Here is a 15,394-nt window from a genome sequence, read left to right as displayed (position 1 = left end):
CGCCATGGCGGCGGCCCGACGGCTCTCCCGGCTTGCCCCGCGCGCTGACGTCGCGCAGCCTCGTCCCCGCCGCCGCCGCCATTGGAGTCGGCGTCCCCTCAGCTCGTCCGCTCCGGCCTGCCGCCCGCCCGCCGCTCCCGGCCCGCGCGCCTAGTGCCGCCGCCGCGCTCGGCCGCGCCCGCGGAGTTGGCGGCGGGGCCCGGGGCCGCGCGCGCGGGCCGACAGGCCCGGCCTCGCGGGAGGCCCAAGCCCGCGGCGCCCGCCCCGCGCCGCGCTGTTCATGAAGCATGTCGGCCACCAGCGTGGACCCCCAGGTAGCCGGGCGGGCGCGGGGCGGGGACCCGGAGGCGGGCCTGGGTCTCAGGACTGGGGTCGCGAGCCGCGGGCCGGGCCAGGGTCTGGGGTCGCGGAGGCCAGGCTGGGTGTCGGGGCTGGGGGTCTGGAGGCCGGGCCGGGATCGGGGATGGGCCGAGAACCTGGAGGCCGGGGTCGGGGCGCGGGGGTGGGGCGAAGCACCCGGAGGCCAGGCCGGGGTTAGGAGTGCGTGTCTGGGCGGAGCACCCGGAGGCCAGCCGGCGTCGGGGATGCGTGGTCCGGGCTGAGGTCTTGGACAGGCCAGGGTCCGGATGCAGGGTCCAAGCCGAGGACCCGAGGGCGGCGCTGGGGATGCGGGCCGGGCGGAGGACCTAGAGGCCTGACACGGCTTGCGAAGCAGGGATCGTAGGGCCCGACATGGGCTCCCGGGGTCGGAGGTCCGGGTAGCGGGGCCACGGAAGGCCGGGCCGGGTCACGCCGCCTGGCCCCTGCCCGGGAGCGTGCCCTGGAGAGTAACTTTGTCTTTCCTTTTCCGGGCTGGGCTGTGTCTGTTCGCACCTCCCGGCCTGCGGCGATGCAGAGAACAAAAGGACAAGATAATAAAGGTGAGGAGAATTCCAGGATGGCCATGCGGGCATTGGAGGAGGACGGGCTGCCCTGCCTGGGCAAGTGAAGGTCCACGAGCCACGTCTGGAACCGGAAACTTACTTTCCTCCTGGCAGCTTATGGGAGATGAAACTTTCCGTTTCCTGGAGATTTGACTGGTCAAAGACAGGCTTGTCAAGGAGAAGTAAATAAATGGGTGCTCACAGTAGGGCAGCCCTTCCCTCTCATTGGAAGACCGTTGATTTGATGGGGGAAAGGGAAGGAGATAAGGCACTGCTCAAAGGGCAAGCACAGGGGCCAGGGACTGAGTAACCAGTCCTCTGCCGCCCTTAGCTGACTCTCCGGGAGAGGCAGCTAGGACCATCGCCTGTAGACCATCTGCTCCCTTGTGTCCTAAGTCTGCTCTCATCTCCTTGCCTGGAATAAAGCCCCAGTGCACACTCCTGTGAGAACCTATAGGTGACCCTTGACGCTTACTTGCAAGACTGCTTTAACCAGCCTATGTTACTCCGGTGCAACCAAATAGGGCTCATCGTGTTTTAAGATTGGAAAAGGCCCAGTGCTTCGTTCACCTTTCCTTTTCTGGCTGAGCATTGTAACAGTGGAAAGTAAGGGGAGAGCCAGGTAATGGTGAGCTTCTGTTACAGCCCTTCCCAGCTGAACGTCCACAAGCTGGACGTTTGGAGGTTATATCCTCTGTTTGCGCCTCTTAGATCTTCTTAGACTTGGTCAGTTTCAACAAAACCTGATTGTGAACTTGCGTTTTGTTTTCACCTACATCTTGTCATCATCTACCAAATTATATCATTTTCAGAAATGTAGCCTAAATTGTTGAAACTCTGCATCACCATTTTATTTAGATGGAAACAGATTTATATTGAGTGTGCTTATTTTAAATAAAATCAATTTCTCATAGAAATGGATGAAAATAGACCATATTTTGATTTCCATGCTCAAAAGTAATCTTAAAACTTGATAATGTTTGCAACTTCTTGTTCTAGTACAAAATGGTTCCTTGCATCAGAAGGATACAGTTCATGACAATGACTTTGAGCCCTACCTTTCTGGACAGTCCAATCCGGTGAGTTTATTTTGTTACCATGTACTTTTAATTATTTGTAGCATACCTTTCTTATATTTCTGACTGTATTATTCTAAACTAGAAAGTATTAGAAGTGATCAGTATTAGTAGTAGTCTTGAAGACTTCCTTTGAAATCTTTCTCCAGTTCCACCCGGGCACGTGTGATACAGGTAGCTATCCTCTGGAGGAAGTAGCTTGGGCATAGGTGCTTGTAGAATCCTTGTGGGCAGGTGAGGTGTAGTGCCTTTTGTGGAGTGCAGTTGTGCATAGTTTCCTGAAGTTTCTTGGCACGTTGTTTTTTGTTCTGGAGGATTGAATTGTGGTCTAGGAGAGTAGCTAAGCACTGGATGGTGGAGCTGGACTCCTGCCCTTGGGCTTGAATCTCAACTGCCTGTGTCACTTGACTTGCCTTCCCTGTGCCTTAATTTCCTTTTCTGTGAAACAGGTGATAGAACTCCTCACAGACTTGTTCGGAGGGTGACAGTTGAGGTTGCCTGTAAAGTGCCAAGAGAGTACCTGATGCAGGCCCAGCAAGTCACATTTGCCTTGTAGTTCAGGATTTCTCAGCCATGGCACTGGATATTTTGAGCCAGAACATTGCTTTGAAGACTTGGGTACATTGTAGGATATTCAGCAGCCTCCCTGGCTTTCACCCACTGGATTCCATTAGCACTCCCACCCGAGTTGTGACAACTCGGATGTCTCCTGGGGACAGAATTGTCCTGGTTAAAAACCACTGGGCAACTTGAAATTCAGGGTTAGCCATAATACCTGCTACTTTTAAGATGTACAGTGCATGTTTACTTCAGAATGAAATTGGCTTTGCCTCTACCTGTGGCAGAATGAAACTAGCCTGCCATTGTTGTTCTTATGTTCCCTTTTCTAAAGTGCCCTAGAACTTTTCTCCATCTTCCTCCTTCCCTTTGCACTTAGTAAGTCTGCAGCTTAGGAGCCTGAGAAATTGTACAGAGGGAGCCTTGAGCCACCAAGTCTCTTCATAGCCCCTGATACTCTGTCCCTCATCTGGCAGGACAGGGTGTTGCAGAACTGACCTGGCATCATTCATGGACTTTGGGGCAGAAGATCTATTTTTAAAAATATCTTATACTATTCTTATGTTACAGTAATATTATGTACTAAATTTTAACCAAAACAAAGGGAGAGCAGTTGCTTTATTATACTTAAGGCATGTGTCTGTATGCATACATACATACTTTTATGTGTGTTTGCAGGACTGAGTGTGAGACCCAGAGACTGTGTGTGCCAGGCAAGTGCTCTACCACTGAGCTTTTTTGTTTTTGTTTTTTGTTTTGTTTTGTTTTTGTAGTTGTAGATGGACAGCATGATTTTATTATTTTATTTTATGTGGTGCTAAGGATTGAACCCAGTGCCTCACAGGTACTAGGCAAGCGCTTTGCCACTGAGCCGCGACCCCATCCCTTTTGTTGCTTGTTTCTTCACTTGGGACTGTGACATTCTGCCTCCTCCCCTTGGATTTTATTTTATTGTTTCGATCATGAGTCATTTGGGAATTGTTTCTGCCTCTAGACTTGAACTCTTTTGGTGCAGGTTGCGAAGATAGAAGAGTTCTCTCTTGCTTCCTCACATGAGAGCTGCGATGTGGTGACCATCTAGCCAGAAGAGAGGTCTTTTTTGTGGCTGAATCAGTGAGCTCGGAATCCCTGTTGGTGTGTTCGGTGCCTCCCGGACTTGTGCATGCATTGTGTGTATGGCAGCTTTGTCTAAGGAGTTCCCGATGTGTGTTTGGAGTGCATGGGTCTGGCTTGACTTGCACAGGCCTGTTGGCAGAGCCATGACAACACTGAAGGTCGTGGACCTGCCCTCAACCTTGCTTTGCAGCCATCATGTGGTTTGTGTGATGAGGCCATGGTGCTGCTTTATTTTGTGGAACTGTGGTGCTGGAGTGATTTGGAAAGTTTGCAGAACATGTGGTTGAATAGTCAGTGTGGCTCTGTGGGCTGCAGTGGGGCTGTTGCCTCGGGAGGCCTTGCTCTCCTTGCTGTGTTGCCCTGTGGCTCCACCTTGGCAGCTCCATGCCCCTCTTCTGGTCTATGGTGTGTGTCCATGACCTTTTTGGAAATGAGGGGAGCAGAAGTGCTCAGTGAAGGGCTTCAGGTTGTCCTGGTTTTCTTGTTGAAGCAGACATGCTCAGGCTTCCTAGTTTGCTCTTCCTGTTGTTTTTGAAAGACAAGAAAGGACTAAGAGGATCCAGAGCAGATCTCTTCAAGTGTAAGACACTGCCTGAGTGATGTTCCACTTGTGTAGATACTGCTATCCTCCAGGCCTTCTGTACCAGCCAGTGAACTGATGGAGCATGTGTGCTATGACCTGTGACTGGCACTGACAAATGAGCAAGGGCACCTGGGCACGGAAAAGGTGGCACCTGCACCTGCATTTCAAGTGCTTGGTTGTCAACACAATCAGTTACCTAGCCACACCTGATAGGAACAGAGAGTAAGGACACTGAGATGTTTTTGTTTTTTCATTGCACACTCATTTTATAAAAAAGTTTCATGAATTTTCCTGTGGAGTTCCAAGACTGATAATTGGTAGTTTGTCTTTCCTGAACTCCTTTAGGAAGCCTGTGCTTTTAATCGAGTCTTTTTTTGTAAAGGTTGAATTTTGTTGTGAGCACTCTTTAAATCATGGCATTTTCAACGTGGTGTCACTCAGAGTCCCTGAATATGCTGTCACTCAGGTGTTGTCCTGCATGGTTATGTTAAAGTTCGAAGTTTTGTATTTGACCTTGGAGAAACTTTTGGCTTGGTGTTTTCTTGAGAATCATGCTCACCCACGGTTCGTTTAGTTTTTTCACCTGGTTGTACAAAGCCAAGTCGAATGATGCTGGGCTTTTTGTGGTGTCCATGGTGTGCACAAAGCTAGCAGAAATCTGACTTTTGTCTGACTGCTAAGTCCAGGTGATCTTGGTGGGACTGGGATGACCTGATGGGTCAGCAGAAATGTGCTTGGTCACCCAGGCCTGTGTCTGGCATAGGTTTCTGTGACTGCATCTGAACAATATGGCCTTCCTTAGTAAGGTCCAGTGGTGGTGCCCACAGTGATGGTGGTAGGTAGGGATTTGCCATCTGACTGCTTCCTAGCAGTGCAGCTGAAAAGAGGGGTGGGTCTTCATGTACTGCTTATTGACAAGTTGCTGAAACCGATGTAGAAATTCTATGTTGGAAGCTGCTGTCTCTGCATGTCAACCAACCATCTGAGGGGCTGAAATTGAGCCTCAGCAGCACCAGCCTCAAAACAGATAGGAAGAGTGACAAGAGTAAAGTGCTCAGGGTTGGGGTTTTTCCTGTAACATCTCCTCCATCCTCAAGACTTGTCCAAGACTGTTGAAGCAGCGAGGCCACCCTGGCGGCCTCTGCTGGCCCTGGTCAGCAGTTCTAGAACCCTGTCACTGGGTTGGTTTTCAGCATTGCCCTCAAATAATCAATATGATTTGATTAAGTACATGAAGTACCTGCTTCTCAGCATGCTCATCTTGGCCTTAGGAGGGACCTTTTTGATTCTCTCTCCAGTCTCTTAGTTCCTGTGATGCCAATTCACTTTCTGTTTGTGAAATTAAAGTGTTCAACTGTCTTAGAATTTACTTCTCAGGAAAATTAATAGTGGGAAAAATCATTAAGTGGCCTTGGGCACTTGGAATGGGCATTTTTTCATTTTGTTTTGTTGTTTAATTAAACTTGAAGCAGGAAAAATTGTTCTTCATTCTAAAATAGGTTTATGGTTTCTCTGTTTTAGTCTTTGGTGTTTCTAATGATCTAGGGATAATGGTCACTGATTATTTAAAATTTGTTACTTTGAAGTGTTTATCATTTTTTAGTTCATCAGGAGGAGGACCCTTAAGAGTGAAGAGCTAGGTTTTCCTGTCAGTGGCTCTGATTTGCCTGGAAGGTGTGCTAGTCCCTTTGTGCAGTCCTGTCACACCCAGGGCTGTGGTTAGAAGTCTTGGATTTGGCAGCACCCTCTGTCTCCTGAGGAGGGCTCTGGAGGCCCAAGTATGCTTGCTCAGAGGTGCTCATGTGTGAAGAGCAAGCTTTGAGTTTCCTTTCACAACATCAGTTTATTCAGCTGAGTCCCTGCAGAAGAAACTTGCGTATTCCTAGCTTAGCCTGCCCTGTGAAGCTACCAGGCTGAGGAGGGTCTGGGTCACAACCAGTCTTACCTCCAGCACTTGCCAACTTGAATACTGATCTGTGCCTGGCTGTGTACAGGATAGAGGGAGGCCGAGGGCTCAGACAGGCTCTGGGTGCTTTACCAACAGCCCAGGCACAGCCCGAGGGCACATTTGTGGCTGAGGTTGAGACCAAAACAGTCAACCTGTGCCCCTCAGACAGTGACTGGGAACACTCCCTTCCCAGGGGCGGTCTGCGGCATGGACTGCAGCATTTAGCATGCAGAATGCGGAGCATCACCTGCAGGTGTTTTTTTTTTTTTTTTTTTCTTGTACTTGGCCTGTTTCAGATAGCTTTGCAGAATAACCAGCTGCTTTATTTTCAGAGATTGGAAGGAGACATGGCAGAGGTAATGGAAAATGGGCTGTCAATAGGATTGAGATAAAAATGAAATTGGGCCCATAGCACCTCAAGTCCCTGTGCCAGTGGGAAGTGTTGGAAGATGGCCCATTGGCAGAGCTGATCTAGAGGTGGAGGGAAGGCATGGTTCAGGGTTGTGACAGCCACCAGTAGGCCTACAGCACTGTTCAGGGAGCTTTAGTAAACTTCAGCTTCTTACCTAGGAACTAGAAATTAGGAATCTCTTTTTCCTTTGTTGTATGCATTAAATGTTAAGAAAGAGCTATAGAACTTGGCGTGGTAGTGCGTACCTGTAATCCCAGCAACTTGGGAGCTGAAGCAAGATCACAAGTTTGAGGCTAGTCTGGGCAGCTTAAATCCTGTTTCAAGTTAAAAAATGGAAAGGTTGGGGATGTGACTCAGTGGTAGAATGCCCCTGGGTTCAACCCCTAGCACCTCTTAAGAAGCGAAGCAGAAGAAAGGGCTGTCGTCTGAAGAGTTTCACAGTTTTTAGGAGAGCTTCAAATTTGGTCTTGCTTATTCCCTGATCTGCAGCTGACAGCTTGGGAGAGAGGAGAGGCAAGGCCCTCCTGGCTGCTTCACTGCCTCACTCTTGCTTTTTGTGCATGTTTGTGATTCTTCCTTGAACTGTGGGCCTTCCCTTCTCCTGGGGTGTGATGGTTTTTGTAGGGGAACAATAGCTGGGACCTTTGTGTTCGAATCCTAAAGGAGCAAGAATTCCAGGATTTGGGGGCTCAGTGGTGAGGTGAGTTGGACAGTGCCAGCAGGGAGCAGCTGAGGGCTTCCTGCTCTATGGTGGGCAGGGTGGTGGACTGTTGGAGTGGCTCTGACTTGCACATGTGCTTGTCTGTTTGACAGTAGTACTTCAGGTGGACTTGCAGGGGTGTCTTGTGCATAGTATGATGAATGTTACCTCAGATCCTTACACGTGTCATCTCAGTTGAGGCACCCTGGGTATGTCTGGATTCCCTGCGTGGCTCTCGTGGTCTGTGTCCTGTAGGTCTGCTCCATGTCCACTGGGACTTCTGTCTCTGCCCTTCTGCCTGTGGAAGTGGTTGTAACTGCTCAAGGTGGAGAGGAGCACTGACCTCCGTTTGGAAGAACTGCCCCTTTTGTCCTGTGTCCATGCAGGCAACATGGGCATCCCTCATGAAGCAGTTCCCCACCCAGGCTTTCCACCTGCCTGGCCCTGCTGTACAGGCTGTTCTGAGGCTGGCTGGGTGGCAATATGGGAGGGGAGTTTGCAGTACAGGAGCCAGAACCATTGAAATCCTCTCAAGGGAAAATAAGCTTGAGTTTTTCTCATTTTTAGAACATTGATAGTGTCCCATTTGTAGAATCTGAAAAGATTTTTATTATAGGAAAACAACTGTTATTTCATTGTAAGAGATGATTCTAAAATACTGATGACCAGTGGTGCTTTCTGGCCTCACGCCGGGCACTTCCCTCTCATCACCTCTACACAGGTGCACCACTGCACAGGGAAGTGTCTTCTGGTACTGCTCTGAAGCAGCCCTTGAGCATAGGGAGGAGTCCTGAGGTCAGGTGTGGGAAGTAGGTGTGAAGGCCCAGAGGAAGGGACAGTGGGGGTGTGTCGAGTGCTCAGTGAGCTGGAGCCTCCAGAAATGTTCCAGTGTTCTGTCAAACTGTTCTCTTTCTGTAGCACCATTGGTAGTTGCCAGAATCATTGCTGCATGATGGGTTAATTCCCCACTCTGGGTTCCTCTAAATTAGGCTTGAAGGTAGAAGTAGGAGGAGGAAGCTGTCCACCCAGCTCTAGGGGGCTCAGCTCAGTCCCTGAACTTGAGCTCAGATAAATGAGTGAGGCTTGGTGTTTGAGATGGTGACTTGGGTTATGTTTGTCACTAATTTCTCTGGATCCTGACTTTGTTCTCAAGTTGACGACCTTGTTGCTCCAATAGGAATGAGTCACTTGCGCAGTGTCAGGCTGCATTTGCTCACCTGTGTGTGAGAGGTGGTCAGCAGGTTCAGTCTCCTCACGTGTGGCAGCAGTCTAACTCGTCACCTGTTTGTTTTCACAGAGTAACAGTTACCCCTCGATGAGTGATCCCTACCTGTCCAGCTACTACCCACCGTCCATCGGATTTCCTTACTCCCTCAACGAGGCGCCGTGGTCCACTGCAGGGGACCCTCCAATTCCATACCTCACCACCTATGGGCAGCTCAGCAACGGAGACCATCATTTCATGCACGATGCTGTTTTTGGGCAGCCAGGAGGCCTGGGGAATAGCATGTATCAGCACAGGTTTAGTTTCTTCCCTGAAAACCCTGCGTTCTCAGCATGGGGGGCAAGTGGTTCTCAGGGGCAGCAGACCCAGAGCTCTGCATACGGAAGCAGCTACAGCTACCCTCCGAGCTCCCTGGGCGGCACGGTTGTTGACGGGCAGACAGGTTTTCACAGCGAGACTCTTAGTAAGGCGCCTGGGATGAACAGCCTGGAGCAGGGCATGGTTGGCCTGAAGATTGGGGATGTCACCACCTCTGCAGTCAAGACGGTAGGCTCTGTTGTCAGCAGTGTGGCACTGACAGGTGTCCTTTCTGGCAATGGTGGGACAAATGTTAATATGCCAGTTTCAAAACCAACCTCGTGGGCTGCCATTGCCAGCAAGCCTGCAAAACCACAGCCTAAAATGAAAGCCAAGAGTGGGCCTGTAGTCGGGGGTGCGCTGCCTCCTCCACCTATAAAGCATAACATGGACATTGGCACCTGGGATAACAAAGGGCCTGTGCCAAAGGCCCCAGCCCCCCAGCAGGCACCAGTCCCCCAGTCTGCCCCACAGCCACTACAGGTGGCCCAGCCTCTCCCAGCTCAGCCTCCCCCATTGGCCCCACCACAATATCAAAGTCCTCAGCAGCCACCCCAAACCCGCTGGGTCGCCCCTCGTAACAGAAATGCTGCGTTTGGGCAGAGTGGAGGGGCTGGCAGTGATAGTAACTCTCCTGGAAATACCCAGTCGAATTCTACCCCCAGTGTAGACTCTCACCCTGTCCTTGAGAAACTGAAAGCTGCCCACAGCTACAACCCTAAAGAGTTTGATTGGAACCTTAAAAGTGGGCGGGTGTTCATCATAAAGAGCTATTCTGAAGACGACATCCACCGCTCCATCAAGTACTCAATCTGGTGCAGCACGGAACACGGCAACAAGCGCCTGGACAGCGCCTTCCGTGCCGTGAGCAGCCAGGGGCCTGTGTACCTGCTCTTCAGTGTCAATGGGAGTGGGCATTTCTGTGGGGTGGCTGAGATGAAGTCCCCTGTGGACTATGGCACCAGTGCTGGGGTCTGGTCTCAGGACAAATGGAAGGGCAAATTTGATGTGAAGTGGATTTTTGTCAAGGACGTGCCCAATAACCAACTCCGGCACATCAGACTAGAGAACAACGACAACAAACCAGTCACAAACTCCAGAGACACACAGGAGGTGCCCCTAGAAAAAGCCAAACAAGTGCTGAGAATTATCGCTTCCTACAAGCACACCACCTCCATCTTCGATGACTTTTCTCACTATGAGAAGCGGCAGGAGGAGGAGGAGGTGGTACGCAAGGTGAGTACGTCTCAGGCACCTGCTGTGCCCGTTGGTGTCTCGTATCTGTGCTTGTGGTAGGTGACCTGAGCAGCAAGTGAGACTGAGGGCAGATGGGCAGTCTACCAAAATGGGTCAGTGACAGACAGTGCCCAGCTGGCCTTGGGCAGGGCAGGCAGTCCCAGAGCAGCATGGTCAGGCTTTCCCTACAGTGACCACCGGGAGGATCCAGTGATGATGTTTGGATGTCACCAAGTAACTTTTGATTGCTTTAGTTTTTAAGAAGCATGGTGATAGGGAACATTTGTACACATTTGGTAACAAAGAATTTGAGGGAAGTTACTCTTTTTGTTTTGTTTTCTTTCTGAATGGTGATCTCCGTGGAGAACGTGTGGAAGGCAGTGTTCACCTGGCACTGGAGAAGCCAGCAAGGCTGCTGTAGACACTGGCTAGCACTTTGGTTTCCCACCTGTCTGAGGGCTCATGTTTCTGGAACTCTTGCCTTTAGCAGTTGAAAGCTCTGGTCCAGTCTAGTCATTTATCTTTTTTTTAGAAACTCAGTATCCTACAGTTTTGGGAGCTTCAGCTTACTCCATCAAAATCGTTAAAGAGGGTGGTAGGCAGGGAAAGACGTGGAGATGCAGTATTCAGAAGGTATGTTCAGATCCATGTAGCTAGGTATCTGAGTTGCTCCTGATTGCCTGTTGGGCCCACAGAAGCTCCTGGCGTGTGAACCTTATAGCTCCCTGGAGCCAGTGTGGCTGCTCTTGGGGAGGGCCCAGGTGCCCAGAAGCTGGCCCCAGAAGAAAGGACCTGATGTGGTTTGCAGAGCTCTCTTCATGAGAGTGCTCATCTGAGGCTCCCTTCTTTCTTTGGTGGAATTTCAGTTGGTCAGCTGGCTTTCTGGCCATTTCTGTCCAGTGTTGGAGGAAGAATTGCTCACATGAATGCAAGTATCTAAATGTCTGGAGCAGAACAGTGTGCACACAGGGTCCTCTGTGCTGGCACCATTAGGTCACCTTCATGGTAGAATAGTGGAACGCATGAAGGGGAGGTTATTTGTTTCAGTTAATTCTGTATTTTAGCTTTTTTGGGTATAAAATATAGCCAGGCCTGACAATGGGTCACAGTCTGAGAAAGGTGTTGTTTGAGCACTTTTGAAATTCTGTGGGCATCGTAGAACGCACCTGCACAGACTACGGGGGCTTCAGCGTTACGGGTGGGTTTAGTCCTGGGGCACCACTGTCATCCATGCAGAATGTTGCTGATACAAGGCACAGTTGTGTTGAATTGCTGAACTTGCAGGGTTAGAACAGGCCTGGCTTTAAACTTGGAGTTGTCTGTTCTATGTGTGTCTGTGTGTGTGCGCTTGCTTGGTTTGTCCTCTTAAATACTAGTTACTTGGGTTTTTCCGAAGTGCATTGAGTCCCAAAGGTTGGTTAAGATTAAAATTCCGCCCCTGAACGGGTTGATGTTTTTAAAATTCTAGTGTCCTAAAACGTGCATTATGACAACTTGATCCTTAGGACACTGTGTTTTTGTGTCAGGCCTCAGGTTGAGCCTTGTGAGCGACCACAGGGCCTGTGGATATCTGCCTGTGGTCAGGATTCGTGTGGCCCCCACCATTTGGGTGCTCCAGAGGCCAGCCCAGCTGAGGTGGTTGCCTTATGGGCACCACAGGAAAGAACTGTGACCCTCCCACAAGCCACGTCAGCTAGAACAAAAAGCTGTGCACTCCTGGTTCCCTGTTGACATCAGCTTGTGTCACTGAGAGTGGCATGTGAGAGCCCTGATTCGTTTCTGGTTCTGGAGGAATTTCAGGTACCTTCCAGGCTCATGCTGTGTAGAGAAATGGAGTGCTCTGTGGTGGATCTCTAACTGATGTATGCCCAGCTGTGCTTGCCAGGTGCTCTGGCCTTCCTTCTAATGGCTGGGTTATCAGTTCATTCAGGAGTCACAGCCCTAGGTGTTTTGGGGTCGAGTCTGAGTCGGGAGCCCCTCCTCCCTCTGGGGAGTGTCTGTTGCTGGCCTGGTGCTCTCAAGGTGTTTGAGAACATCTCCACCTTTTGTTTATCATGACAAGCCTCACTGATTTCCAGTCATCATAACTTAAAAGGTACCTAGTGTTTAGAAAGTACAGTAAAGTTAATGTTTTTACAGAGCTCCCTGTCCAACTTGGAAGCTCACTGACTTCTTAGGAAAGCACTAATTTTCATACAGCTGTATGAGACCAAGTCCTCAAATCTACAAACATTCCCCCTTTAGGTGCTTACAACAGTGCAGTCTCTGTGCTCCACACAGCTTGTGTTGCACTGAAGACTTGGGGATGCCTTGATGCACCCTGGCCTCCCTGTCATCTCCACACACACCAAACCATCTCAGCAGGGAGGGTCAGAGGAGAGAGCTTAAGAATAAGCATGCATGCATGTTAGTGCACTCCTCTAAGTCTGAGCTGTGCTTGCTGTCAGTTCTTTTTTTTTTTTTTTTAATTTTTATTGTAAACAAATGGGATACATCTTGTTTCTCTGTACATGAAGTAGAGGCATACCGTTTTTGTAATCATACATTTACCTAGAGTAATAGTTTTTGATTCATTCTCTTTTTATTTTTCTTCCCTCCCACCCCTCTTATCCCTCTATACAGTCCCTCCTTCCTCCTTTCTTGCCCCCTCCCACCTCCATTATGTGTCATCATCTGCTTATCAGTGAGATCATTCCTCCTTTAGTTTTTTGAGATTGGCTTATCTCACTTAGCATGATATTCTCCAGTTTCATCCATTTGCCTGCAAATGCCATGATTTTATTATTTTTTATGGCTGAGTAATATTCCATTGTATATATATACCACAGTGTCTTTATCCATTCATCCATTGAAGGGCATATAGATTGGTTCCACAATCTGGCTATTGTGAATTGAGCAGCTGTGAACATTGTTGTGGCTGTATCTCTGTAGTATGCTGATTTTAAGTCCTTTGGGGATAGGCCAAGGGGTGGGATAGCTGGGTCAAATGGTAGTTCCATTCCAAGTTTTCTAAGGAAAACTTTTCTCCACACTGCTTTCCAGAGTGGCTGCACTAATGTGCAGCCCCACCAGCGATGTACGAGTGTGCCTTTTTCCCCACATCCTCTCCAACACCTATTGTTGCTTACTCTCAGTTCTTTGAGAGGTTTTATGAGTAATGCTGCTTTTTTTAAAGAGCAGGTGGTGTCCTGCTTCTCTGGATACTGTGCTAGTAGCATAGGACTTGGCTAATGGGAAATACTGAGTCTGTTTCCTCCAGTTGTGCACTTGAGGGTAGGGAGGAGGTTTTAACTCTTAGAGTGGCTGTCCACCCTACTCTGACACCCAGGTACTCTGCACTCTCAGAATAGGAGCTGCACAGAGATGTGGAAGGGGAACCTGGATGTGCTTTAGTCCATCTGTAGCAGACTAGGAGGGTGCAGTTTTCATGTCAAGAGCTGAGATTAGAAAAGATGGAGATGGCTTCTAGACCCGCCGATTAGAAGCCATGCAGACAACTGTGGGAAAGAGTTGGATGGAGGTCTCAAATGTGTGTCAGGCATTCTCTGGAAGATTGCTGTTTTTCTGGAAGCAGAAGTAAGCCTGGCTGGCAGAACCTTTCCCCACATCAGTCAGTGCTGCTGGAGGCCCCAGTGTTCTGTTTGGTATCACAGGGGACTTGGGCTGGTGGAAAGGACCAGAACTGGATGGACTCCTGCTTATCCTCCTGTTCTTCATCACCAAGTGATGCGGAGCTCACTTTCTAACTAGTTGGACAGACTTTGGTGTCCTCTGAGTCTCTGGGAGGTTTAAATGAGAGAAAATCCAGAAGAGAAGTTCCCCCATGACTGCACGCTCGCCTCCTGTGTGCGTTCCTTCCTCCGTGTGCATGTTCTGTTTCTAATATGTGTTCCCATGTAGCATGGCAGTGATGTGAGGAAGAGCTGACAGTGGTGCTGGACCCGTGGGACTCTTCAGAGGCCTTCTCGTGAGGGTGGGATGGAGTTCAGTGCCTCCCTCTGTGTGGATGGTTCCTGCTCTGGTCTCTGCACCTGGTCCCTCTGCAGCTCGGGGCACGTGTGCTGATTGTGGCCCATCTGCCGATCAGGGAGCACAGGTCCAGATCTGTGACCCAGGGCAGCCTTGGCCTCACCTCTGTGGGGATTCACCTGCACACCACGGTGCTTAGTGTGCTAAAATCCTCTCTCCTTTCTTTTTACAGGAACGGCAGAATCGAAACAAACAATAAGGACAAGCCCGTTTCTTATGTGGTTAGCATTTACTTTGAAAGCAGAGTTAAAACTGTATGCTTGGTGCTGTCTTCGGCGTCAGCTCCAGTGTGTCGTCCTGTGTGGGTTGAGTTGTGGCATCTTTACCTTCTTTGTAGTTCATTTTTGCCAGATGGGTCTGCATTCATTTGTATTTTTTCTATGTATTATAATATTGTAGAACTCACTAATAAAGAAGTATTTTTTTGTCAGCTTATCAGTCAGACTGACCTAATGCAAAATAACATCTTTAAAAACAACAAAAAACCTAATACATCCCAAAGATTTTTTTTTTAATTTTGGCTGAAATTATGTTATTATTATTTTATCCAGTCTTTTACCTTTTCCATAGGAGAATTTATTTTGCCCCTCTACTGCTTCATCACAAACGTAAGAACACAGGGGTGGTTTTGTCATGTGGGGGTTGCTGTTAGAATCTTCTCCTAGCACAACATTAAAGGTTAGTGATCACCCTCTTGCGGTTGAGTTGCCATTTTTGCTCTCTGTGTTATCTGTCTAAAATGCTGATCTGTCCACTTGGATTTTCTGCTGGACGGAGAGATAAATCTCGGTTTTTCTAACATAGTGACCATGTTTGTGTCCTGGGAAGAGCCGTCCTTCCTGATGCCTTGCCCACACAGAGCAAGCCACTTCCCCCTACTGCTGCTGGCTACTCTGCTGCTGAGGATTAGAAAGGCATTAGGTCTGGGTCAGTGTTCAGGTGCTCTTAGTTGTTGGCAGGTCATTTTTAATTTTCCCCTTTTTTTCATTTGAGAATCCCAATGTCATTTTAAGTTTTTGTACCAGTAATACTGAGCTTTAAAAGTAGGATTTGACGGTACAGACAGTGTGATGGGTGATGCCACTGACTGTGAATCTCACTGTCTAATTTTTTTTTTTCTGTTGAATGGGTGAAAAAAAGCAAAAAATAAAAAAATAAAAAATAAAAAAACAAAAAAAAAAAAATCCCAAAACACACCGCACACAAAAAAACCCTTTTAGAAAACGGATTT

At 49.0% G+C, this 15,394-nt stretch overlaps 1 protein-coding gene across 1 annotated transcript; it reads left to right on the top strand.

The window, feature by feature from the left end:
* The first annotated feature begins 62 nt into the window (after positions 1 to 62).
* Positions 63 to 15,347, top strand: YTHDF1 (YTH N6-methyladenosine RNA binding protein F1). The gene is made up of 5 exons (XM_079128008.1): positions 63 to 314; positions 896 to 920; positions 1,923 to 2,002; positions 8,614 to 10,134; positions 14,336 to 15,347. Exons 1-5 carry the CDS (start codon positions 288 to 290, stop codon positions 14,360 to 14,362), a joined length of 1,680 nt encoding a protein of 559 aa, XP_078984134.1. The 5' UTR covers positions 63 to 287; the 3' UTR covers positions 14,363 to 15,347.
* Positions 15,348 to 15,394: the final 47 nt, after the last annotated feature.

This window comes from Sciurus vulgaris (assembly GCF_902686455.1).
Source record: "Sciurus vulgaris genome assembly, chromosome: 2".
Taxonomy (NCBI): Eukaryota; Metazoa; Chordata; class Mammalia; order Rodentia; family Sciuridae; genus Sciurus; species Sciurus vulgaris.
Note: the sequence above shows the minus strand (reverse complement) of the source record. Positions and strands in the feature narration are given on the sequence as shown.

What these genes read in the sequence shown, in the direction of transcription:
- YTHDF1 (XM_079128008.1), top strand. Translation starts at nt 288, where the DNA reads ATGTCGGCCACCAGCGTGGACCCCCAG. An exon ending in AAAAGGACAAGATAATAAAG is followed by an intron (nt 921 to 1,922) that starts GTGAGGAGAATT and finishes TTCTTGTTCTAG; the next exon opens with TACAAAATGGTTCCTTGCAT. An exon ending in TTTCTGGACAGTCCAATCCG is followed by an intron (nt 2,003 to 8,613) that starts GTGAGTTTATTT and finishes TTGTTTTCACAG; the next exon opens with AGTAACAGTTACCCCTCGAT.